Raw genomic sequence first — 27,657 nt, 5'->3', positions numbered from 1 at the left:
ATGGGAGGTGTATGGAGGGATATGGTCCGTGTGCAGGTCAGTGGGACTATGCAGAAAATGGTTCGGCACAGCCAAGAAGGGCCAAAAGGCCTGTTTCTGGGCTGTAGTGTCTATAGTTTCTATGGTTTCTATGGGTTGTTCACAGAGGACAGGTTCAACCAACAGGGCATGTTATTTGTTAGGCCTCCACTGTAGTTTGTGGCAGAGCATTCCACAGATTAACTACTCTCTGGCTAAAAACGTTCCTCCTTACCTCTGTTCTAAATAGTTTCCCCTCAGTTCTGAGTGCCCCTACCATAGGAAACATCCTCTCCACATCCTCTCTATCTAGTCCTTTCAACATTTGGGAGGTTTCAATGAGATCTCCACACATTCTCCTAAATTCCAGTGAGTACAGGCCCAAAGCTGCCAAATGTTCCTCATATGTTAACCCCTTCATTCCTGGAATCATCGTGAACTTCCTCTGGACTTTGAGATATGAAGCCCAAAACTGTTGGCAATGCTCTAAGTGTGGCCTGACTGGTGCCTTATAGTGGCTCAGCATTATTTTCTTGCTTTTATATTCTACTCCCCTTGAAGTAAATGCCAACACTGCATTTGCCTTCTTTACCACAGACTCAACTTGTAAATTAATCTTCTGAGAGTGTTGCATGAAGACTCCCAAGTCTCTCTGCACCTCTGATGTTCGAACATTCTCCCCATTTTAGGTAATAGTCCAAACTATTGTTCCTTTTACCAAAATGCATCACACAATTTCCAACACTGTATTCCATCTGCCACTTTTTTGCCCATTCTTCCAATTTGTCTAAGTCCTGCTACAACTGCATTGCTTCCACAGCACTACCTACCCCCCCAACCTATCTTCATATCATCCTCAAACTTTGCCATAAAGCCTTCAATTTCTCTATCTAAATTATTGACAAACAACGTCCTTGCAGGTAGGTTTGCTAGCATGGTTCGGGAGGGTTTAAATTAATTTGCGAGGGGGATGGGACCCAGAGCGATAGAGCAGTGAACGAAGTGCATGGAGTAAAGCCAGATCTAACATACAGAGAGGCTTGGAGGAAAGAGAAGCAGAATAAATGGTGTAAAGACAGTAAGGTAGAAGGGCTGAAATGTGTGTACCTCAATGCAAGAAGCATCAGGAACAAAGGTGATGAACTGAGAGCTTGGATACATACATGGAATTATGATGTAGTGGCCATTACAGGGACTTCGCTGGCACCAGGACAGGAATGGATTCTCAATATTCCTGGATCTCAGTGCCTTAAAAGGGATAGAGAGGGCAGAAAAAGGGGAGGAGGGGTGGCATTACTGGTCAGGGATACTATTACAGCTACAGAAAGGGTGGGTAATGTAGCAGGATCCTCTTTTGAGTCAATATGGGTGGAAGTCAGGAACAGGAAGGGAGCAGTTACTCTACTGGGGGTATTCTATAGGCCCCCTGGTAGCAGCAGAGATACAGAGGAGCAGATTGGGAGGCAGATTTTGGAAGGGTGCAAAAATAACAGGGTTGTTATCATGGGTGACTTTAACTTCCCTAATATCGATTGGCACCTGATTAGTTCCAAGGGTTTAGATGGGGCAGAGTTTGTTAAGTGTGTCCAGGACGGATTCCTGTCACAGTATATGGCTAGGGGGAATGCCATACTAGATCTAGTACTAGGTAATGAACCAGGTCAGGTTACAGATCTCTCAGTGGGTGAGCATCTGGGGGACAGTGACCACCGCTCCCTGGCCTTTAGCATTATGATGGAAAAGGATAGAATCAAAGAGGACAGGAAAATTTTTAATTGGGGAAAGGCAAATTATGAGGCTATAAGGCTAGAACTTGCGGGTGTGAATTGGGATGATGTTTTTGCAGGGAAATGTACTATGGACATGTGGTCGATGTTTAGAGATCTCTTGCGGGATGCAAGGGATAAATTTGTCCCAGTGAGGAAAATAAAGAATGGTAGGGTGAAGGAACCATGGTTGACAAGTGAGGTGGAAAATCTAGTCAGGTGGAAGAAGGCAGCATACATGAGGTTTAGGAAGCAAGGATCAGATGGGTCTATTGAGGAATATAGGGAAGAAAGAAAGGAGCTTAAGAAGGGGCTGAGAAGAGCAAGAAGGGGGCATGAGAAGGCCTTGGCGAGTAGGGTAAAGGAAAACCCCAAGGCATTCTTCAATTATGTGAAGAAAAAAAGGATGACAGGAGTGAAGGTAGGACCGATTAGAGATAAAGGTGGGAAGATGTGCCTGGAGGCTGTGGAAGTGAGCGAAGTCCTCAATGAATACTTCTCTTCGGTATTCACCAATGAGAGGGAACTTGATGATGGTGAGGACAATATGAGTGAGGTTGATGTTCTGAAGCATGTTGAATTAAGGGAGAGGTGGTGTTGGAATTGTTAAAATACATTAGGACAGATAAGTCCCCGGGGCCTGATGGAATATTCCCCAGGCTGCTCCACGAGGCGAGAGAAGAGATTGCTGAGCCTCTGGCTAGGATCTTTATGTCCTCGTTGTCCACGGGAATGGTACCGGAGGATTGGAGGGAGGCAAATGTTGTTCCCCTTGTTCAAAAAAGGTAGTAGGGATAGTCTGGGTAATTTTTGACCAGTGAGCCTTACGTCTGTGGTGGGAAAGCTGTTGGAAAAGATTCTTAGAGATAGGATCTATAGGCATTTAGAGAATCATGGTCTGATCAGGAACAGTCAGCACTGCTTTGTGAAGGGCAGATCGTGTCTAACAAGCCTGATAGAGTTCTTTGACGAGGTGACCAGGCATATAGATGAGGGTAGTGCAGTGGATGTGATCTATATGGATTTTAGTAAGGCATTTGACAAGGTTCCACACGGTAGGCTTATTCAGAAAGTCAAAAGGCATGAGATCCAGGGAAGTTTGGCAAGGTGGATTCAGAATTGGCTTGCCTGCAGAAGGCAGAGGGTGGTGGTGGAGGGAATACATTCAGATTGGAGGATTGTGACTAGTGGTGTCCCACAAGGATCTGTTCTGGGACCTCTACTTTTCGTGATTTTTATTAACGACCTGGATGTGGGGGTAGAAGGGTGGGTTGGCAAGTTTGCAGACGACACAAAGGTTGGCAGTGTTATAGATAGTGTAGAGGATTGTCAAAGATTGCAGAGAGACATTGGTAGGATGCAGAAGTGGGCTGAGAAGTGGCAGATGGAGTTCAACCCGGAGAAGTGTGAGGTGGTACACTTTGGAAGGACAAACTCCAAGGCAGAGTACAAATAAATGGCAGGATACTTGGTAGTGTGGAGGAGCAGAGGGATCTCGGGGTACATGTCCACAGATCCCTGAAAGTTGCCTCACAGGTGGATAGGGTAGTTAAGAAAGCTTATGGGGTGTTAGCTTTCATAAGTCGAGTGATAGAGTTTAAGAGTCGCGATGTAATGATGCAGCTCTATAAAACTCTGGTTAGGCCACACTTGGAGTACTGTGTCCAGTTCTGGTCGCCTCACTATAGGAAGGATGTGGAAGCATTGGAAAGGGTAGAAAGGAGATTTACTGGGATGCTGCCTGGGTTAGAAAGTATGCATTATGATCAGAGATTAAGGGAGCTAGGGCTTTACTCTTTGGAGAGAAGGAGGATGAGAGGAGATATGATAGAGGTGTACAAGATAATAAGAGGAATAGATAGAGTGGATAGCCAGTGCCTCTTCCCTCGGGCACCACTGCTCAATACAAGAGGACATGGCTTTAAGGTAAGGGGTGAGAAGTTCAAGGGGGATATTAGAGGAAGGTTTTTTACTCAGAGAGTGGTTGGTGCGTGGAATGCACTGCCTGAGTCAGTGGTGGAGGCAGATACACTAGTGAAGTTTCAGAAACTACTAGACAGGTATATGGAGGAATCTAAGGTGGGGGCTTATATGGGAAGCAGGGTTTGAGGGTCGGCACAACATTGTGGGCCGAAGGGCCTGTACTGTGCTGTACTATTCTATAACTCTATAATGTGAAAAGCAGCGGTCCCAATGCTGATCCCCGAGGAACACCACTAGTCACGAGTGGCCAACCAGAAAAGGTCCCTTTTATTCCCACTCACTGCCCCCTGCCTGTCAGCCATTCCACTATCCATGCCAGTATCTTTCCTGTAATGCCATAAGATTTCAACTTGTTGAGCAGCCTGTGTGGCACCTTATCAAATGCATTCTGAAAATCCAAGTAAATGACATCCACTTCCTCGAAGAACTCTAACAGATTTTCCAGGCAAGATTTCCCTTCATAGAAACCATGCTGACTTTGACTTGTTTTATCATTAGTCTCCAGTCCATCACGGGTAAAGCCCTCCCCACCACTGAGCACCTCTACACTGGGCTGTCGCAGGAAAGCAGCATCCACCATACAGGCCATGCTCTCTTCTCACTGCTGCCATCAGGAAGGCGGAACACAGGCCCTCAAGAGCCACATCACCAGGTTCAGGAACAGTTATTACCCCCCAACCATCAGGCTGTCAAACTAGAGGGAAGAGCTTCACTCACCCAATTAATGAACTGGATTCACTTTCAAGGTCTCGTCACCTCATGTTCTTGATATTTACTGCCTACGTATTTACTTTTCTTTCTTTTATATTTGCACACAGCTTGTTATTTTTTAACATCAGTTGTTGCCTGCCCTGTCGGGGATGTACTTTCATTCTTTCTACTGTGTTTCTTGTGATTACTGTGAATGTCCACAATTAAAGGAGTCTCAGGATTGTGTATGGTGACATCACTTGTACATCAATAATAAATTTACTTTGAACTTTTAACAGAAAGAAAATCGCAGGCAATGATGGTTTGGTCCAGTTTCACATCGTACTCCTAAGTCCACCAATATTAGAAACAGGAGACTAAGGCCTTATTACCAAAGCAACACCAGCAATATGTAATAAATTTGAATCATGTTCAGTTAACATGTGGGCACGTGGCATGTGGTTAAGGCATTGGACTAGCTACCTGAAGATCATGAGTTTGAGCCCCAGCCGAGGGAATGTGTTGTGTCCTTGAGCAAGGTACTTAATCACACATTGCTCTGCGACGACACTGGTGCCAAGCTGTGAGTCCTAATGCCCTTCCCGTGGACAACATTGGTGTAGTGCAGAGGGGAGACTTGCAGCATGGGCAACTGCTGGTCTTCCATACAACCTTGCCCAGGCCTGTGCCCTGGAGAGTGAAGACTTTCCAGGCGCAGATCCATGGTCTCGCAAGATTAACGGATGTTCAGTTAACCCCATAACATCAACTGCATCAACATCAAAAGCTGTCAACCTCCCAATAATTTCATTCACAGCTAGCAGTAAGAACTCACAAATCAAATGATGCAGGCTCATCTTTTCTTGTGATCTCATATCAATATCATTACTAGCTAGAGGAAAAAATGCAAGAGCTGGTTCATAAATAATGATGATATTTGAATGGAAACAGTTACTATGGTGACAGATTTTTTTCAAAACACTATAATGCAAGTCTTCAGTACCCAACATAAACTTAACCCTATATACCAAGGAAATTCTTCTCCTCTCAAGCAAAATATATAGTCCCAAAGTTCCTGATTATAGGACACCAGCTCCACTAACCACTGAGCAACAGCAGGATTCCACACCTGATTTGAAAACCAAAGGCTGAACTTGCTCTAAGCTAACTCAGGATCCAAAACCGCAAAGCTTATATGACAGAACTTTGAACATTTAATTGCTGATAAGGTGACAATCAAACCAAGCTCAGTCTGTAAGATAACTGGAAACTATGACAACTGTCAAAGCTACACTGTCAACTGTTTCTTGCCTTTTAAATGTCTTCAGCATTCAGAAACATTCCAAAACAGAACTTAAATTATTAAAACATCTAAAAAACCTGAACATTTTACTTTTAATGTTCTTCCTTATAGCTGTCCTATTTGAGATCAGTAGGATCCTAGACGTTAGCCCAGTCCAAGCAGAAGTACATAGAGTGGGAAGATTCCCCAGTACAAATGCTGCACAATTATGAACGTCTATACATAAATGCAGCTCGGAAATCATCATGCAGCTCGGTGAACAACTGTGGGACTTCTGCGTCTTTTGCGCGCAGCCTGGCTGCTGACATTTACCCACTCGAGCCCTAGCATTTCACACATGTTCTGGCCCATAAATTATGCTTGGTGCTACAACATGGAGCTTAACTAATCAATAAAACCAGTAAATTACACACAGCTTCACACCTACTGAAGGCTCAGGAGGTTTTGTACAAGTTCACCACACAAAATGGATTTCATGCTAAATATTTTCCATTTCAATTTACACCATTAACATCCATGGAGAATTAGTGTCATCTGTAAATAACACACAATTTCACATTGCTAAAATATGTACTCACCAATCGTTTGGATAATTGCATCCTGAACTACCTTCTCATCATTGCTTGTTGATAAAGCACCAGTAGATGCATCCTGATTTGACAACTCAAAATCAACACTGAGGCGCAAATGTTTCAGCAATGTGTTAAACACCTCTAAAACAGTTGGACCTGACGTGGGAAAACAACTTTATGGTTAGTACTCTCCAAGTTATTAACTGTATAACATTTCTAAAAGAAAATACAAATGAAAGGCATGTCTAAATAAAAGTGATCAAGCACAGTCTGAATTAGACATACAGCAATTAAGCATATAGCACGCTACAAAAGTTGTAAGCAATTTTAATAAGAATAATCCACAAATACATTCTTACTTCTTCTGTTAGAAATAATCTAAAGAAATCCCACAAGGGGGGAAAAGAAAACAAATGGGTCATATAGTCCACCTAGATCAGCAATATATTTGGCTGTGGGACTTCCGTTCTAGTTCCATAGACTTTTCCCATTGGTCCCTTGGAATCCACCAGATTTACTAGCTCCACTAACCTTCAAGTAAGGGGAAGGAAATAAAGATTGCTAGTAGAAAAGTATTAAATCTTACTATTCAATTGAAGATTAAATGTTCTAGATGTTTTAAAATGTGCATGTGTCTTAATAGTTACGATTTTAAGCACTATCTTTAATACTGAAGTTCCTACATAGCCTTGAGCCGAAGCAAAAGACAATAATCAGATCACTGAAGAAGAAACTGTCATGCGGGGCAAGAACAACTGGCAGCGTATAAACAGCATTAGGCCTGCTCCAAAACTGAGCTAGTCTGCTCACTTCTAAACTAAGTTTACTCAGTCATAGTCATACTTTATTGATCCCGGGGGAAACTGGTTTTCGTTACAGTTGCAGCATAAATAATAAATAGTAATAAAACCATAAATAGTTAAATAGTAATATGTAAATTATGCCAGGAAATAAGTCCAGGACCAGCCTATTGGTTCAGGGTGTCTGATCCTCCAAGGGAGGAGTTGTAAAGTTTGATGGCCACAGGCAGGAATGACTTCCTATGACGCTCTGTGTTGCATCTCGGTGGAATGAGACTCTGGCTAAAGGTACTCCTGTGCCCAACTAGTACATTATGTAGTGGATGGGAGACATTGTCCAAGATGGCATGCAACTTGGACAGCATCCTCTTTTCAGACACCACCGTCAGAGAGTCCAGTTCCATCCCCACAACATCACTGGCCTTACGAATGAGTTTGTTGATCCTGTTGGTGTCTGCTACCCTCAGCCTGCTGCCCCAGCACACAACAGCAATCATGATAGCACTGGCCACCACAGACTCGTAGAACATCCTCAGCATCGTCCGGCAGATGTTAAAGGACCTCAGTCTCCTCAGGAATCCTCACTTACGCCTATATCCCTCTTATACCTTTCCTATCTAAGCAGTCAAATGGGATTGTGCTGAGCATGCAAGTTGTGGGCCAAGAAGGTCCAGTTCCATGCTCTTAGAACATACAGCACAGGAACTGGCCATTTAATGTATTTGCCCCTATTACGATATCAGGCAGTGCATTCCAGGCAACCACGACAATGAGTAAAAAACTTACCCCTTGAACCTACCCCCTCTTACCTTCAAAGCATGCCCTCTGGTATTAGACATTTCTACCCTGGGAAACAGATACTTTCTGTTCATTCTGTCTATGCCCCTCATAATTTTGTAAACCTCTATCAGATCTCCCCTCAGCCTCCGACGCTCCAGAGAAAACAAGCCTAGCTCATCCAGGCTCTCATGATAGCACATGCCCTTTAAAACAGGTAGCATGCTGGTGAAACTCTTCTGCACTTTCTTCAAAGCCTTGGCATCATTCCTATAGTAGGGCAACCAGAACTGTATGCAATACCCCAGAAATGGCCTCAGTGAGTTTTATAAAGTTGCAACATAACCTCCTGACTTTTGCACTCAATGCCTCGACTAATAAAAGCAAGTATTCCATAAGCCTTCCTAATCACCTTATTGACTTGTGTAGCTACCTTCAAGAAGCAATGAATTTGGATCCCAATATCTCTCTGTTCATCAACAGCTACTTTGCCTTTAGCAGAGTAGTTTCTCCTTGCATTTGCCCTATCAAGGTGCAACACCTTATATTTATTGGGGTTAAACTCCATCTGCCATTCCTCAGCCCATATTTTCAACTGTATTCTTTACCAGTCTTCTAGACTATCCACAACTCCACCAATCTTCGTGTCATTCTTAAATTAACTAACCCACCCACTTACATTTTCATCCAGGTCATTTATGTACATTATAAACAGCAGAAGTGCCAACACAAATACCCATGGAAGTCCACTAATTACAGACCTCCAGCTCAAATACGTCTCTTCAATCACTACCCTCTGTCTTCTATGTGCAAACCGGTTCTTCATCCAAACAATCAATTCGCCGCAGACCCCATGCATCTTAATCTTCTGGTTACTAAAAGCTATGTAGACAACATCCACTGTCCTACCCTCACCAATCTCTCTCATCACCTTGTCAAAAAACTCAATCAAGTTGGTAAGACATGACTTACCCCATACAAAGCCATGCCGACTTTCCCAAATTACGCCGTGGGTTTCCAAATGCTCATGTATCCTGTCCCTAAGAATCTTCTCCTCCAATTTCTCTACAACTAACATGAGTTTCACCGGTCTATAGTTCCTAGGTTTTTCTCTTGTTCCCTTCTTAAATAGAGGTACATTAGCCACTCGCCAGTCCTCTGGGTCCTCGCCCGTGGTGAAAGAGGACATAAAGATACTAGTCAAGGATATAGCAAACTCATCTCTTGCATCCTCCAATAACATGGGGTAAATCCCATCAGGCCCTGGGGACTTACCCACCTTAACGTTCCTTAGGAGCCCCAATACTTCCTCCTCCTTGTCCTCTAAACACCCTAATGTATTTATACACTCAGCACTGATCTCCTGGTCCTCCATATCCTTTTCCTTGGTAAATACTAAAGTAATGCACTTCAAATACCTCACTCACATTCTCTGCATCCAAGCAAATAAAAACATAGAAAACCTACAGCACAATACAGACTGTGCCAACATGTCCTCACCTTAGAATTTACCTCGGGTTACCCATAGCCCTCAATTTTTCTAAACTCCATGTACCTATCCAAGAGTCTTTTAAAAAACCCTATCGTTTCCACCTCCACCACCGTCACTGGCAGCCCATCCATGCACTCACCACTCTCTGAATACAAAACTTACCCCTGACATCTCCTCTGTACCTGCTTCCAAGCACGTTAAAACTATGCCTTCTCATGCCAGCCATTTCAGCTCTGGGAAAAATCCTCTGACTATCCACACGATCAATGCCTGTCATCATCTTGTATACCTCTATCAAGTCACCTCTCATCATCCGTCGCTCCAAGGAGAAAAGGCTGAGTTCACTCAACCAAATCTCACAAGGAATGCTCCCAAACCAAGCAACATCCTTGTAAGTCTCTTCTGCACCTTTTCTATGGTTTCCACATCCTTCTTTTAGTGAGGCAACCAGAACTGAGCACAGTGCTCCAAGTGGGGTCTGACCAGGGTTCTATATAGCTGCAACATTACCTCTTAGCTTTTAATCTCAATCCTGAGTGATGAAGGCCAACGCACTGTATGTCTTCTGAACCACAGAGTCAACCTGTGCAGCATCTTTGAGTGTCCTTTGGACTCAGACCTCAAGATCCCTCTGATCCTACACACTGCCAAGAGTCTTACCATTAAAACTATATTCTGCCATCATATTTGACCTACCAAAATGAACCACTTCACACTTATCTGAGTTGAACTCCATCTGCCACTTCTCAGCCCAGTTTTGAATCCTATCAATGTCCGACTGTAACCTCTGACAGCCCTCCACACTATCCACAACACCCCCAGCCTTTGTGTCATCACAAATTTACAAATCATCCCTCCACTTCCTCATCCAGGTCTTTTATAAAATTCACAAAGACTAGGGGGTCCAGAACAGATTTCTGAGGCACATCACTGGTCACCAACCTCCATGCAGAATATGACCCATCTACAACCACTCTTTGCCTTCTGTGTGCAAGCCAGTTCTGGATCCACAAAGCAATGTCCCCTTGGATCCCATGCCTCCTTATTTTCTCAATAAGTCTTGCATGTGGTACCTTATCAAGTGCCTTGCTGAAATCCATATACACTGCATCTACTGCTCTACTTTCATCAATGTGTTTTGTCACATCCTCAAAAAATTCAGTCAGGCTCGTCAGGCACGATCTGCCTTTGACAAAGCCATGCTGACTATTCCTAATCATATTATGCCTCTCCAAATGTTCATAAATCCTGCTTTCAGGATCTTCTCCAATACCAACCACTGAAGCAAGACTCACTGGTCTATAATTTCCTGGGCCATCTCTATGCCCTTTCTTGAATAAGGGAACAACATCCGCAACCCTCCAATCCTCCGGAACCTCTCCTATCCCCATTGATGACGCAAAGATCATCACTAGCGGCTCAGCAATCTCCTCCCTCACCTCCCACAGTAGCCTGAGGTACATCTCTTCTGGTCCCGGTGACTTATCCAACTTGATGCTCTCCTAAAGCTCCAGCACAACATCCTCCTTAATATCTACATGCTCAAGCTTTTCAGTCTGCTGCAAGTCATCCCTACAATTGCCAAGATCCTTTTTTGTAGAAGCCCTCTTCATCATTAAGTGGTCAAACTCTCTCCCTAGTTATCCTTTTACTCCCTATATATGTACAGAATGCCTTGGGATTCATCTTATTCCAACTTACCAAAGACTTTCCAAGACCCCTCCAGGCTTTCCTAATTGCCTCCTTTAGTTCTTTTCGTACTTTGTTATACTCATGTCCTTCATTTGACCTGATTTCTGAAGGTTTACATACTTTTCCTTTATCTTTTTGACTAAATTCATCATCTTTCTGGACATCCAAAGTTCTCTCATCTTTCCATCCCCATCCTTCCTTCTAAAAGGAGGATATCTTTCCTGTACTCATACAATTGATCGTTAAGCACCCTCCACATGTCTGATATGGACATGCCAGAGAAAAAAATGTTCCCAATTAACACTTCTTAGCTACTGCCTAATGCCCTCATATCCTTATCTATAGCTATCCTGAAAGATGAGGAGTTGTGGGTCACTGTTCCCTGTATGTTCACCCACGAAATGATCAGTCAGTTGGTCAGGCTCATTATCCAACATTAGGCCCCTCATCTCAATGGACAGTCCACACACTGATAGAAGAAATTTTTCTGGATACACTTAACAAATTCAGCCCCATCTAAACCCCTTACAATAAAGTGGTCCCAGTTTATATTAGAGAAGCTGATAATAATCTTGAATCCATGATTCATTGAAAATGTGGAACAAACTACATTCCAGAATAAACACCAGATACAAAAGAATGATGCAGACGTACACAAACACTCTAGAACTCAGAAAAACCATCATCGAGATAGTGGTGGCAGACTGAAGAGAGAATCAGTAAGTTTATAGCTTACTATTACTCTTGCATACACAGCAAATAAATGAACATGTAATCAGCATTTACTCGCTATCCCTCCAACGGTTAGCGCTACTTACCAACAGAACCTTTTGCTGCGATAGTAACAGTCTCTAAAAGGACTTGTACAATGCCAGCTCGGACCCTTGCAGAATCCTTGTTGTGAGCGTCCAGGTGTCGAAGAATTTGCTGAATCACATGATGAGAATGCTGAGCCTGTAACATTAGCTATATTGTAACGAGTACACCAAGAGCACATGCAATTGAGACATTAGAGAACAACTTCTATGCAAGGCCAGGAAGAGAGCTTTAAAATGAAACTAAGCAGAAAATGTTAAGTTTCCATGCACTTTACACACATTATTTCACTCGACCTCATCGTGGATGAAATGGATAAAATGCTATTATAAAAAAGCCCAACAAAAATGAAGCCCACTTGCTTCAAATAAAACAAGATGCTGGAAACATCCAGCAGATCAGACAACATATGTGAAATGTTTCTGGTTAATGACTCTTTGTGAGAACCAGCAAAAAGAGAAAACAGTTATTTTAAGGATGGAAAGGGATGAATAACACTAAACGACTGCCTGAGAAGTTACAGTTAGGAGTGAGCTGTAAACAAGGTCAGCTGCTTCAATGGGTTAATAAGTTAGAGAATCTGAACAAAAACATACAAGCAATGAAATCAAAGGAGCTGAAGGGTAAAAGCAAACAAAGGAATGTAAAGTTGTGAAATGTAGGGCTGTACAACAAGCCAGGCAGATCAATTTGTGCTAGTAAGAACTGAGCAAGTATCATCGACAGGCTTGCCAATTCTGATAGGGAGTCACAAGTTGAAAAATTTAGTAATAAGCCAGGAGCCACTAGGTGGCTAGATGGAAAATAAGTTACTGTTCCTCAAGCTCACATCAACCTCTGTAGTAACAAAGCAGGAGGCGATGGACAGAAAGGCTGGATTGGAAATGATATAGGGAAATCTTACGTTCCTTGATATTATTATGCACCAAATGCCTCATTTTATTGTGTTCCTGGTCCTTTGTTCAAGATTCCCTATCTTCCTTCATTAACCTATTAGCCAGATCACCTTCATCCCCACAACTCAAATTTACTTTGTCTCACCCACCTCTCTGCAAATGATATAGGAAATGATATGTTTTCCTATTTTGCCTAGCTCAGCAGAAGGATCTTTGAGCTGAATTGTTAACTCTTTCTCTTTCTACAGACTTTGACTAACCCGCTGAATGTTTTAGCATTTTGTTTTTATTCTGGATTTTTAGCATCGGCAGTTTTTTAAAAATTTCCATGCGCTCCAAATGTGCAGTATATTGCCACTGGACTCATAGCAATTAAATTAGACTTTTCAATATTTTTATTCAATCCATAATGGACTTAAGGAGAGGTAGGAAAAGCAGTAAAATGGCTTTCAGAAATAACAAAAATTGCTTTGCAAAATATTACACACTAACCTGTATGGAATACATTGTAATTTTAAAGCAGGAAACAGCAAATGCATTTGGGTCCCAGAGGTGATGGTTGTCTAAATGCCTATTAATACAAAAATAAAAAAGTATAATTAAAATACATTCCAGAAATTATTAATCATAGCAAATTTATAATGCAAGCAGTCAGCAGAGTGAACAAGTAAAACCCTGAAGACCAAATTTCTGTTTGGATGATTTATATCAAAATCAGTATTTCTACATTACATATATTATTAGCCAAGTTATTTTGAAGGGAGGAAAGTACACAAAGTTTCACTTAAAAAACACCGATTTTGACCGAATATTTCCTGAATGTTGATGAAAGAGTATTCACCAATTATTATTTGTGTGATATTTCTAACATGGTAAAATACACCATGCTATCTCACAGGAAAATTCTGACAATGAAGTGAATTTCCAAAACCATGACGAAGTTTCATGAGTATTGGAGGTAAGAGGAGTGGATTAGGTTTAGAAAGGGAATTCCAAATCTCAGCCTTCGCAGATGGAGGCTAGGCTACTAAAGTGAGACGTTTTAAACAGAAGATTTGCTTAATGACCAAACAATATATTTGTTTTATTTAGAGACAGAGCATGGAATAGGCTTTCAGCCCTTCGAGTCACACCAATCAGCAGCCCTTAACAACCTTGATTTAACCCTATCCTAACCACAAGACCAGTTGCAATGATCAATTAAACTACCCGGTATGGGAGGAAACACGAGGACCCAGAGAAAACTCATGCATTCCACAGGGAGGATGTACAGACACTCTTTACAGAACAGCACCAGAAATGAAATCTGGAATGCGTAACATCGTGCTAACCACTACGCTACAATGTCGCCCATAAGTGGACAAGACAAAGCAGGACTCAGCAGACAGTTTTTCATGTTTTCTTATTACATTAAAACATGGTCTTTAGAAATGTTATGGCATATCTCGTGTTACTGAACAGGGTAGAATTTCTAGACAAGAAATCATTAAATAGGAAGAATAGAACTGTAGAGAACGCAAGAGATTCCGCAGGTGCTGGAAATCAAGAGCAATGCACACAGAAAATGCTGGAGGAACTCAGCAGGTCAGGCGGCATCTAAGGAAATTGAATAAACAGTCAATGTTTCAGGCCGAGACCCTTCTTCAGGACAGGAAAGGAAGAGGAAGACTTCATGGGGGGAGGGAAGAAGGGAAGGAGGACAAGTTAGAAGGTCATAGGTGAAGCCAGGTGGGATGGAAAGGCAAGGGCAGGAGAAGGAGTCTGATAGGAGAGGAGAGTTGACCATGGGAGAAAAGGAAGGGGGGGGCACCAGGGGGAAGTGACAGGTAAGTGAGGAGAAGAGGTAAGAAGTCAGAGTGGGGAATAGAAGAAGTGGGAAGAGGGGGTTAAAAATTACCATAAGAAGAAATAGATGTTCATGCCGTTAGATTGGAGGCCACCTAGACAGAATAAGAGGTGTCGTTCCTCCACCCTGAGAGTGGCCTCATTGTGGCAAAAGAGGTGATTATGGACTGGGAATAGGGATGGGAACTGAAATGGGAAATCCCGCTTTTGGCAGATAGAATGGAGGTGCTCGGAAAAGCGGTCCCCCAATTTACTTTGGGTCTCACCAATGTAAAGGAGAATGCATGGGGAGCATTGGATATAATAGATGACCCTAACATATTCACAGGTGAAGTGCTGCCTCACCTGGTAGGACTGTTTGAGGCCCTGAATGGAGGTAAGGGACATGAATAGGCATTTCTATCACTTGCAGGGATATGTGCCAGGAGGGAGACTCATGGGGAGGGATGAATGGACAAGGGAATCACAGAGGGAGCAGTCCCTGAGGAAAGCAGAGAGTGGGAGGTAAAGATGTGCTTGGTGGTAGGATACCCTTGAAGATGGCAGAAGTTGCGGAGAGTGATATTTTGGATGCGGAGATGGGGCGGTAGGCAAGATCAAGAGGAATTCCACCTCTCTTCAGGCAGCGGGAAGATGGGGTGAGCGCAGATGTCCAGGAAATGGAAGAGAAAAGGCTGAGGATAGTTTCAATGGTGGAGGAAGCTAAACCCCATTCATTGAAGATGTCCTGGAAAGGAGAGCATCAGCCTGGGAACTGATGCAGCAGCGATGAAGGAATTGAGAAAAGGGAATACCATCTGAATTTCATTAACACTTTTCTCACATTTCAGTGCCTTAAGTTTTAATTCTTTGTCCTCAAGTTTCAAGGCAAAACTGAGCTGAGTAACAAAGCCTCCTTATAAGCATCAATTGTTCTAACAAGGCTATTACCGAGTAGCTCATCAAATACCTTTTAAAAGATACCACGATTTAAACAAAGGATCAAGAACAGTCAAAATGTTTAAAACAAACAAGTTAAAACATTAGGAAGGTAACAATCATGAAAAGGCCTAATTATTGTCAGATAGTTGAATTCAAAAGAAAGGGGTGTACAGCTATGGAGAATAGTTGAACAAAAAATGAAACATGCTCTGTCTAAATTTTTGGTGCAACTTGGCACTAACATTGTTATTCACACAATTTAAGGAAATTCAGATTAATCTTTCACATGGAGAAGTGGGCTTCAGAAAGGTTTTGTAGAACCTCTTGAAGCAATATTCAGGATCCTGAATTGTACAAGATGCTGGTGAGGCCCAATTTGAAGTATTGTGTGCAGTTTTGGTTTCCTACCTTTTGGAAAGATGTCAATAAGATGAAAGAGTGCAGAGAATATTTACCAGGATTTTGCCAGGACTTGAGGAGCTGAGTTCTGGGGAAAGGTTAAGTAGGTTAGAATTGTATTCCAGGGAATGTAGAAGATTGAGAAGAGATTTGATAGAGGTATACAAAGTTATGAGAGGTATAGATCGGGTAAAACAAGCAGGTTTTTTCACTGAGGTCGGGTGAGACTAGAACTAAGGTCTTGCGCTAAAGGTGAAAGATGAAATGTTTAAGGGGAACATGAGAGGGAATTTCTTCATTCAGAAGGTGGTAAGAGTGTGGAACGAGCTGCCAGTGGAAGTGGTAGATGTGGGTTCAATTTCAACATTAAAGAGAAATTTTGATAGGTATGTGTATGGAGTGGTACGAAGGGCTATGGTCCCGGTGCAGATCAACGGGACGAGTCAGATTAATAGTTAAACTCAGATTAGATGAACATAGAGCTCGCTTCTGTGCTGCAGTTTGACTAATCCAATGGGAAAATCTGTACAGAGATACCAGCATAACTGAAAAATAAAAGGTTCAGCTTTGCTGTTTCATCAGATGTAAACTAATGTTTTTCAAGGAACTACAGAGTATTTTTTTTAAAGATCAAACACATCCATACCTTACAGTCTGTCTGAAGAAAAATATTCAAAAATATTATATAGTATATATTGTAATAACTAGTTTCCAAAGTATGACAGCGATTAGGTGTGCAAATATTGTATAATTTTACAATTTAAAAACTGAATGAAAAATCGTGTGCTGTCACAAATTAACCAAAACACCAAGTTTTTGAATTATGTACATTATAGCAAGAATATTTTCATTACATACACTGCAATTTTTAAATTAGGAAATTAGCACTTCACAGCACTACTGGGATTGTAATAGGTAATGCAAAGCATACTACTACAACCCTTTCATCTGCTTTTTCTTTGACGTGAACAAACATCTTGCAGATTAAAGCTCCGGTTCTGGTTACCTTGTTAAAGGTTTGTGCAAGCTGTGGGATAAGTTAAATGTCATCTGTCTGTTCATTGTTCTTTTTTTAATTGGTTGCTACTTTCAAATCAGCTAATGAAGTTTAAAGAAAATCTGATCCTTTTGCCGTTAGAGAAAGGTGCATTAAATAGTCCCATGAGAGAGAAAGAAAAATCTCACCAGCTGGACAAATGAACTGGAGATATCAATAGAGTCAAAATAGGCCCTTTGGCCCACTCTGTCTATGCTGACCATCATGCCTATCTATAATAATGAGGGTTGGGATCATTGTGAGCAAAGTTAAGAAACAACAAAACATATTTATTTACCTGTATTAATTTCATACTACTCTAGGTTTTGCTTATTTAAGTACCTGTCCAGATACCTATTAAATGTTTTAATATTGCTACCGCAACTATCTCCTCAGCTCATTCCAGATACTAATTAATGTAGAAAGTTGAGCTCTCAGATCCCTTTAAAGCTCTTCCTTATTACCTTAGTAGTATATGCTCTAGCTTTAGACACCACTATCATAGAAAGCAGACAGGCTATCAATCTATGCTTCTCAATTTTAAATTCCTCTTTGATACAGGCAGTCCCCAGGTTACGAACGAGATCCGTTCTTAAGTCTGTCTTTAAGTCCAGATAGTAGGTAAGTCGGAACAGGTACATACGGTTCTTATTTAGCGTCAGTTAGTCAAATGTTTGTCTTACAATATAGTATATATTTTACCTTTCTATGCATATAAAACACTTAAGAAACACTTCCAAATACACTAAAACATCTTAAACATAATACAGTAATCATAAAAGTAACTACATACGGTACTGTACTGGAGAGAGAGACAGACAGAATCTGTGTGTATCAATTTAAGCCAAATGTAAAGTTACACACTCAACACAAGTTAACGGCAACGTGATCCGACTTAAATGGCGGATGGCATTCTCCTTCCCCGAGCCAACCAACCACTGAAGCCGTGCAATGTTTTCATGAGCGTCACAAAGTAGTGTGTGCGTTCCTTATTACGAACCATTATACTTAACTCAAAATTTATAACAGGTTTTATGGCAGTCCGTTTGTAAGGACGAGTTGTCCGTAAGTCGGACGTTCTTAACCCGGGGACTTACTGTAATCACCTTGCAGTCTTCTTTGTTCCATAGAAAGCAGACCCAGCCTCTCCACTCTATCCTAACAACTCAAGCCCTCCTACCCAGATACTACCCTCGTCAAAGAAGGTTGAGGGGGGACTTGATAAAGGTGTTTAAAATTATGAAGGGGATTGATAGAGTTAACGTGGATAGGCATTTTCCATTGAGAATGGGGGAGATTCAAACAAGAGGACAAGATATATGGACAGGAAAGGAATGGAGGGTTATGGGCCAAGTGCAGGTTGGTGCGACTAGGTGGGAGTAAGAGTTCAGCATGGACTAGAAGCGCCGAGATGGCCTGTTTCCATGCTGTAATTGTTATATGGTTGATCACAGCTTTCCTATAGTGCAGTGACTAGAACTCCACATTTTATATAATTGTAACATAATATCCCAACTCTTGTATTCCATGCCTTGGCCAATAAAGGCAATCATGCCATAAATCACTTTCACATTCTGTGTACCTACTTACCTGTATTGTCACTTTCAGGGAAGCATGTCCTTGCATCCCAACACCTTTCAGCTCAACAACAATTCCCAAGGCCCTGCCATTCACTGTCTATATCCTGCTTTAGTTCAAATTCCCAAAGTGCATCCTGCTCTGGCTTAACTTCCCAAAATGCATCACACCACACCTGTTTAACCTAAATTCCATCTGCCATTCCCTTGCCCACACTCCCAGTTGATCTACATCTTGTTTTAACCTCAATCTCCTTCACTGCCAGCAACACCAGCAATTTTAGTGTCATCTTCAAACTTGCTAAATATGTTAGAAATCATTAAGAATAAAAGAACCCACCACTACCACACTGCCTCCCATCTCTAAACTAAACTTGGCTATGCTACCTTGGATTCCATGATCTAATCTTCCAGGCAAGCCAATTGTGTGGGATTTTGTTAGAGGTCTTACTAAATTCATGACCTTTTGAATTCATGAACCATCTCGTTTCTTGCTTAAATTTGAGCTGCGATTTTACATGCTGTCTTATCTATCACCAATCTGTTCTTGCTTTTCCTAATGCGAATAAATTCTGCCTCACCAGATCCCTTCTCAGAACTTTCCTACCAATAAAGCAAGACTCACCAGCTTGTAGTTCCTTAATTACTTAAACAAGGACCCATTAGCTAACCTTCAGCTTTGTGGTACCTTTTCTCTGACTCAGATACAAAACTCTCTAACAGGGCCCCAGTGACTACCTTCCTTGTTTCTCATAATATCCCAGGATCCATATAATCAAGATCCAGAGGTTTATCTACCTTCAAGTTTCAAGATCTTCAACATCTCTTCCATCATAATACTGACATTCAAACCATCATTGCTCATCCCCCAGAATTCATCTGCTTTTGTGTTCTTCATCACAGACAAGAATTCATTTAGACCTCGCCATTTCCAGTGACTCCAGATTGATCCATAAAGGGCTACATTCTCCACAGCCATCCTTTTAGTCTTAATGTACTTGGAGAATCTTTCAGGATGATTCTTTATCTGATCTGCCAGGGATATCTATTGGCTCCCTTTTGCCCCAAATTTCTTTCTCATGTAGTAAATATTGATTGGCATCTCCCTAGTGCAAGGGGTTTAGATGGGGTGGAGTTTGTTGGGTGTGTTCAGGAAGGTTTAGGGACACAATATGTAGATAAGCCCACAAGAGGAGAGGCTGTACTAGATCTGGTATTGGGAAATGGTCAGGTGTCAGGTCTCTCAGTGGGAGAGCATTTTGGAGATAATGATCACAATTCTATCTCCTCTACCATAGCACTGGAGAGGGATAGGAACAGACAAGTTAAGAAAGTGTTTAATTGGAGTATGCGGAAATATGAAGCTATCAGGCAGGAACTTGGAAGTATAAATTGGGAACAGATGTTCTCAGGAAAATGTATGGCAGAAATATGGCAAAAGTTCAGGGGATATTTGCGTGTCGCTCTGCATAGGTACGTTCCGATGAGACGGGAAGGATGGTAGGGTACAGGAACTGTGGTGTACAAAGGCTGTTGAAAATCTAGTCAAGAAGCAAAGCTAATGAAAGGTTCAAAGAACTAGGTAATGATAGAAATCCAGAGGATTATAAGGCTAGCAGGAAGAAGCTTAAGAATGAAATTAGGAGAGCCAGAAAAGGCCATGAGAAGGCCTTGGCGAGCAGGATTAAAGAAAACCCCAAGACATTCTGCAAGTATGTGAAGAGCAAGAGGATAAGGCGTGAGTGAATAAGTATGATAGTGGAAAATGGCGTATGGAACTGGAGGAGATAGCAGAGGTACTTAGTGAATTCTTTACTTCAGTATTCACTATGGAAAAGGATCTTGGCAATTGTAGGGATGACTTACAGATTGAAAAGCTAGAAAATATAGATATTAAGAGGATGTGCTGAAGCTTTTGGAAAGCATCAAGTTGGATAAGTCTCCGGGACTGGATGAGATATACCCCAGGCTACTGTGGGAGGTGAGGGAGGAAATTGCTGAACCTCTGCCAATGATCTTTGTATCATCAATGGGGACGGGAGAGGTTCCGGAGGATTGGTGAGTTCCCTTATTCAAGAAAGGGAGTACAGATAGCCCAGGAAATTATAGAGCAGTGAGCCTTACTTCAGTGGTTGCTAGGTTGATGAAAAAGATCCTGAACATTTGGAGAAGTATAATATGATTAGGAATAGTCAGCATGGTTTTGTCAAAGGCAGGTTATGCCTTATGAGCCTGAATTTTTTGAGGATGTGACTAAACACGTTGATGGAGGTAGAGCAGTACATGTAGTGTATATGGATTTCAGCAAGGCATTTGATAAGGTACCCCATGTCAGGCTTATTGAGAATGTAAGGAGGCATGGGATCCAAGGGGACATTGCTTTGTGGATCCAGAATTGGCTTGCCCACTGAAGGCAAAGAGTGGTTGTAGATGGGTTATATTCTGCATGGAGGTCAAATGACCAGTGGTGTGCCTCAGGGATCTGCTCTGGGACCCCTTCTCTTTGTAATTTTAATAAATGACCTGGATAAGGAAGTGGAGGGGTGGGGTTAGTAAATTTGCTGATGACACAAATGTTGGGGGTGTTGTGGATAGTGTGGAGGGCTGTTAGAGGTTATAGCAAGACACTGATAGGATGCAAAATTGGGCTCAGAACTGGCAGATAAAGTTCAACCCAGATAAGTGTGAGGTGGTTCATCTTGGTAGGTCAAATATGATAGCAGAATATAGTATTAATGGTAAGACTCTTGGCAGTGTGTAGGATCAGAGGGATCTTCAGGTCCCAGTCCATTGGACACTCAAAGCTGCTGCACAGGTTGACTCTGTGATTAAAAAGGCATACGGCGTATTGGCCTTCATCAACCATGGGACTGAGTTTAAGAGCCGAGAGGTAATGTTACAGCTACATAGGACTCTCGTCAGACCCCACTTGGACTTTTGTGCTCAGTTTTGGTCACCTCATTACAGGAAGGATGTGGAGACTATAGAAAGAGTGCAGAGGAGATTTCCACGGATGTTGCCTGGACTGGGGAGCATGCCTTATGAGAATAGGTTGAGTGAACTTGGCCTTTTCTCCTTGGAGCAGTGCAGGATGAGAGGTGACCTGATAGAGGTATACAAGATGATGACAGGCATTGATCGTGTGGATAGATAGAGGCTTTTTCCCAGGGTTGAAATGGCTAGCATGAGAGGGCACAGTTTTAAGGTGCTTGGAAGTTGGTACAGAGGAGATGTCAGGGGTAAGTTGCCGTTGTTTTTTTTAAAATGCAGAGAGTGGTGAGTGCGTGGAATGGGCTGCTGGCGATGGCGGTGGAGGCGGATACGATAGGGTATTTTAAGAGACTCTTGGATAGGTACATGGAGTTTAGAAAAATAGAGGGCTATGGGTAACCCTAGGTCATTGCTAAAGTATGTACATGTTCGTCATGGCATTGTGGGCCAAAGGGCCTGTATTGTGCAGTAGGTTTTCTACAAACCTTTGTGTTTCTTTGTACTCCTACATTCCTTGTATCCCCCAAAGACCCCAATTTGCTCACTATACCTGAAACACAGGTTTTCTTTTCTTAACCTATCAACCCAGGTTTCCTTATTAAGCAAAGGGATAATACGGCAATTAAAGGGTCATCACTGTACCATATGCTGCATATAGCATTTGCCAGCTTCGGTTTTAAGCAGTCAGGATTATAGGAAAATGACTCTGTGCTGCTCCTTTCATTAATCACAACAACTCTGTGCAAATCAATTCTAAACTTCATGCTGCAATCACTATCCTCGTCATCAGCCCAGTCCTTGGAGTGGACCAAAACCTCTCATGGCTCAGGTATCAAGTGGGCCAGCCTATTGCACTGGAAGTGTTCATATATATGGGGGCGGGGGGAATGTTTTTTATCATAATGTTTTCCTTCATCTTCATGCCAGTCTTTTTTGTTGTTCTAGCTGCTATGGGAAGTGTTCTGGTCCAGAAGATAATAGGGATTTGTGACTTGTTGGCAAAATGGATCCAAAATTGGTTGGGTGATTGGAAGCAAAGGGCAGAGGTGGATGACCTGTGTTGTGATCTAAAGGATGTTTGGAAGTCAAGATTGGGGCATAAAATTTATAGCTAAGCAGTTTTATTAAATGTTGTGGTAATGAATAAAGAAAAAGGAGCTGAGAGAACAAAGGATAAAGCAGTCGTGTTCATCTCATACTCAGACGAGAGATAAAATTCCGGTGATAACAATTAACCTATAGTCAGATTCACGTGGCTATTGAAAACTAGGCTTCTGGAAGAATATGGATGCAACTAGACCGTAATTACTGGAACATTCACTGAACAATTACATGTACGTATATGGATGATTATATAAAAATATAAGCAAGCACAGGTGTGTTAAACTACAAGGAAAATTCAAGAAAAGTAACAATTCTAAACCCTAATTCAAAATCTGACTGGAAACTACAAGGATTGGTGCTGGAACCTTTGTTGTTTGTAATTGTCAATGAGAATGTAGATGGTCTGAATAGAAAGCTTGCAAATGACATTAAATATTGGAGTTGTGGACGGCAATGAAGACTGTCCAAGGATGCAACAGGAAGGTCAGACAGAGCAGGAGCAAGTGGTGTTTTAGCCATTCAAGTACAACACACTTTGGGAGGGCAAATTGTGGTAGGACAGATACTGTAAATGGCAAGGACATTATGGGTATTGATGCAGACAGACCCAGGGGTGCAAGCTCATAGCGTCCTGAAAATGGTATCACAAGGTGATAGGGAGGTGAAAAAAAATTCGTATGCCGGGCTTTATACGCGGAGGTTCTGAGTATGAATGTTGGTCATGTTGTAGAAAGGATGTGACAGAAAGCAAGAATTACGGAGAATAGATTCATCAGGATGTTGCCTGCGATGGAGCACCAGAATTATAAGGAGACTTTGGATAGGTTTGGTTTATTCTCAATGGAACACAGAAGCTTATAAAATAAATGAAGTGCTTGAATAGGGCAGACAGTCAGAACCATTTTGCAGGGCAGGGAGTCTAGAAATGAAAGAAGATTTGAGAGGTAAGTGGCTCATTCACTACACTCACTCACAATCCAGAGGGTGAGCAATGAGAGGACATGGTACAAGCAGATAGAACCATACTGTTTAAAAGGAATATGGACAGGTACAGGTAATTAGATTGGAAAGGTTCCAGGGAAATACAGGCCTAATATGTTGCAGACAACCTGTATTAGCATAGCTAGGCATCATGGTTGACACGATAGACGTTGGCTGAAAGGGCCCATTTCTGTGCTGTGGTTCTGATTCTTTGTCCACTCTCAGGAAAAAAATTACTGAGTACTTATGCCCTATTATGCACCAAGAGGGTGAAGTCCAATGGACACACGTAGGTACGCACAAGCACATGTTTTATTCAGTTTTATGGCCGAAAACCTAAAAGGATCATGGAATAACAGAATTTACTCTCTGATTGCAAGTTATAACACACTTACCAAATTCCAGAGCAAATACAGTAACTCTGGAACAAAAGGATTATCTTTTAAAAGTAGAAATTTTATATTAATGCCCAAAAATATACTACACATGGCAGTTACATCTCAAGCACGTGTTGCTGCTGGACTTCCCAGAAGTGTTAACCAGCCTCGGCCTGCCAACATTCATACAGCCTCAGTAAAACTCATGTTACATTTATTTATGGTAGGTGTTACTTGAATTAGCTCTTTCTTCCCTTGTGCTGCAACCGCCTGATATGAAGATGGTCTAACTTGACCAAAACCTCTGCTTACTTTTCTATTTCTCTCGTTAAGAGAAAGACCTAATTAACACCACCTACCACATAAAGATGCTTCACAATTTTCCTCCTTCCCTTTTACTGAGCAAACCTTACAATACACCTGCATCTCAATCCTTCGCTAATGCCCCACTCCATATTTCAATTAACATATTGTTCAATCTGAACTGACTTTCAAATGAAAGCAGTTTCAAGTTTTACTCTCTACTGTCTTATCAGGTCTTGGAAGAAGCACTATACAACTTACACTAGTACAGGTCTGATGGCATTGTTCATGTTACCATAAGCTGCTCGACCCAGCAATTCCCGGAAGCAACTCTCTGCTAGAGTAGCAGGGTTCTCATCTTTATCAGCAGTTCGTGATATTGATGGATGGTTGCTCCTGCTGAAAGATGAAAGCAGAATGTTAAATATATATCTTAAATTATGGTTATACATATGCTTAATAATATTTTTTTAAATTTTGAACCGGATAAAATCAGTGAAGCAAAAATTAATTTTACTTGTACAGGTCAGAGAATTTAAAATCCAATGCAACATACCAACAAGGAACAAGACCTCCTAGGTGTGAACATTGCATCAAAAAAGTAAATGTAGTTGAACCATTAGCAGTTTTGTTCACTGCCAACAAAGTGGACCCATATCTTGTCAGTACCAGCTTTGCAAACACAAACGCATGACCTTCTACTAGCCAATGATCAAAAATAAAGGCCATCAAAATGAAACTACAATTTCAGTATCTGTCCAGTCTTTTGCCTGGTCTGTTATTCTGGTGTATCCGGAAGCACAAGAGTTGCGCTCCACCCATATTCTCAAATTTGCAAAGCAGAATGAAGAAATTGCAATTTTAACGTGCAGCAATCAGATTTAATGGTTTGTTCCTACAACACCTGTCAAAATATTGGGCATTCAATACTTTGACAGGTGTTAAATTAAAGGAAACATTACTTTCCCCCAGTTACCTTACTGCTTAATAACAAGCTTTCTTAGCACTTTTTATTTTATGCCTGAACAAAGAGGTTTAATCTTTACTTGAACAATGTGTGCAATTCCAAATAGAAAATAACACAAAGAAAAACAAATCTTAATGAGTATAAACTTTACCCTATAATAAGAACTTCTACTACTACTCCTTCTACTTTACAATTATCTCAGGTGGTTTTACACCCAATGTAACTCTGCAAAATAAACCTTGGAAAACTGGACAGCATGATCAAACATGATCTTAATGAATAGCGGAGCAGGCTCGGTGGGACAAATGGCCTACTCCTGCTCCTACTTCTTATGTTCTTATGTATGTTACCCAGTATTCCTGACACCTGTTTGATGGTAAACACAAGCACAATATTGCCGATTTAGAAAATAATTTAATGGCCAAGATAGGCTCACTTCTAGCCCCTCCAGAATATATGTAATTCTCTTCCACAAATATCATAAATAGCCACAACACATTTGAAGGGGGCAAGTGGAGATGATCCTATAAAGCAATTTGAATTAAAGTTCGAAAATATCAGAGGATACGATTACCAGTTCATTGGAACAGAACATACAAAAGCTAAAAAACGGCAAGGGTTCATACGGCTAAAATATGACGAGCATTCATTTCTCTTCATTCAATATCAAAGAGCAGCATTTTTTCTGGAAAGGTGACAAGATTTGAGCACAAGTTGCATATTGTTATTGATGTATCAGCTCATATACTTCAGGACACAATTAAAAACACATTATATGTGTAGTTATGTCCTGATGCATTTTGACTTCAACAACAATGTTGCAGTTTTCCTACATGGTTTATTTTGCTATATTTAATGCTCAGTTCTGGAGCACATCCCAAGGTCAGTTGTAACAGCGGCACAAAGACCCCAAGTGACTGTTGTACAATAATTGCAAATCTCACGTGAAAGATAAAAATTTGGTTGGGTCTCAGTCCAAAGCGTTGACTGTGGTCTTTTCCATAGATGCTGCCTGGCTTGCTGAGTTCCTCCAGCATTTTGAGTGTGTTGCTAAAGTTTGGTTGGGGGTAACACTCCTATCATTATGCTACCAGCTAGGAAATAGTTTTTCCATAAAATATTAATTTACAGACTAATCTGTAGTTAACAGATATCAAAATTCATTTGCTCAATACCAAATACAAGGTTTACTAAAAAGGAACAACTGCACATTTCAGATCTGGAAACTGGAGCTCATGCTACATATAACGTTCAAAGGCAAGCCATTTAGACTGATGACCCTAACATAGACTCTCAGACTAGCTGTTAGCAAATCCAATAAAATATGTTGTGACCATGGCAAGATCAGGTAAAGTGAGCCCAGCAAGCAAGAGTGGAGACTTTTAACAAAAATCACTAACAAAGTTTTCTAGAAATCAGCTGTGTAAAGAGGAACGGCAACAACATTTACAGGGTGGCTGCAACTACAGTTTACATTGATAGGGCCTATTGCTGTGTCCAGTCCTAAACTCTATTTTATATGAGGGTTACATCATTGACTATTTATCTCCACACAGAACTTCTGTAAAATTTGTTATGGAAGATCAAGAGTTAACTAATCTTCTTTTTGGAGGATAGCAGATTGTTGAAACCTGCTAAACCTTTCATTTTAAAAGCTGCCTTCCAGTTAATGGTAAAGATACAAAAGACTTTAAATGATAACATAGAAATCCATGCCCAATTTGAGGCTATTTGCCTGTATAAGCAGCATTCCTACTCAAACTTTTGCATTACCACTTCTCTAAAAATAAATCTATTTGCTGAGTTAACCATGCAGTAATAATTTGTGAAAGTTGCAGAACAAAAATAGACGCATCTTTCAAATGGTATAACCTTGCCTACTGAGAACTGATTAAAAAAAACATGTTGAGTATTCCTGATATTACAAGACAATTTTATATAGTGCTTAATGCAAAACATGTCCAATTAAATCACATGATTAATTCCCTGTAGATTTCACTCCTGGAAAGCAATTAATAGTATCATATTGCTTGGGCTGGATAATTCCAGCTACTTAATTTCTACAGTATTAAAAATATTCTCAATAACTGAAAGCTATTGTAAAATTAAATGACCTGTAGAATCATTAACATAAAAACCAAATCGCAAATACAGCCGCTCCTGGTATTGAAGCAAATTAATTCAAAATCAAAATGAATATGGTATTTTAAAGCTTAAAATAACCTCACTAAATAGTAATTGATAATGAACTTTCAACAGTCAGCACATTGCTATGTATAATTTTTAGCTTTTTTAAAAATATAACCTTTGGGCACACACTTTCTTCACTTGTAATAAAGGCACAGATATTC

At 41.1% G+C, this 27,657-nt stretch overlaps 1 protein-coding gene across 8 annotated transcripts in view; it reads right to left on the bottom strand.

Moving 5' to 3' along the window:
* The window catches only part of LOC134354150 (protein EFR3 homolog A-like), a 167,324-nt gene that overhangs the window by 56,853 nt on the left and 82,814 nt on the right, over window positions 1-27,657 (bottom strand). For all 8 annotated transcript variants that reach the window (XM_063063021.1, XM_063062985.1, XM_063062995.1 and 5 more), the window contains 4 exons: window positions 24,601-24,738; window positions 13,298-13,376; window positions 11,912-12,047; window positions 6,339-6,488 (listed from right to left, as the gene is read on the bottom strand). In XM_063063021.1, the coding sequence (XP_062919091.1) occupies window positions 6,339-6,488; window positions 11,912-12,047; window positions 13,298-13,376; window positions 24,601-24,738 (503 nt within the window). The remainder of the gene's footprint in view (window positions 1-6,338; window positions 6,489-11,911; window positions 12,048-13,297; window positions 13,377-24,600; window positions 24,739-27,657) is intronic.

The sequence above is a fragment of the Mobula hypostoma genome, chromosome 1 (assembly GCF_963921235.1).
Source record: "Mobula hypostoma chromosome 1, sMobHyp1.1, whole genome shotgun sequence".
NCBI classification, from domain to species: Eukaryota; Metazoa; Chordata; class Chondrichthyes; order Myliobatiformes; family Myliobatidae; genus Mobula; species Mobula hypostoma.
The sequence above is the reverse complement of the archived record's forward strand: the minus strand, read 5'-3'. Positions and strand labels throughout refer to the sequence as shown.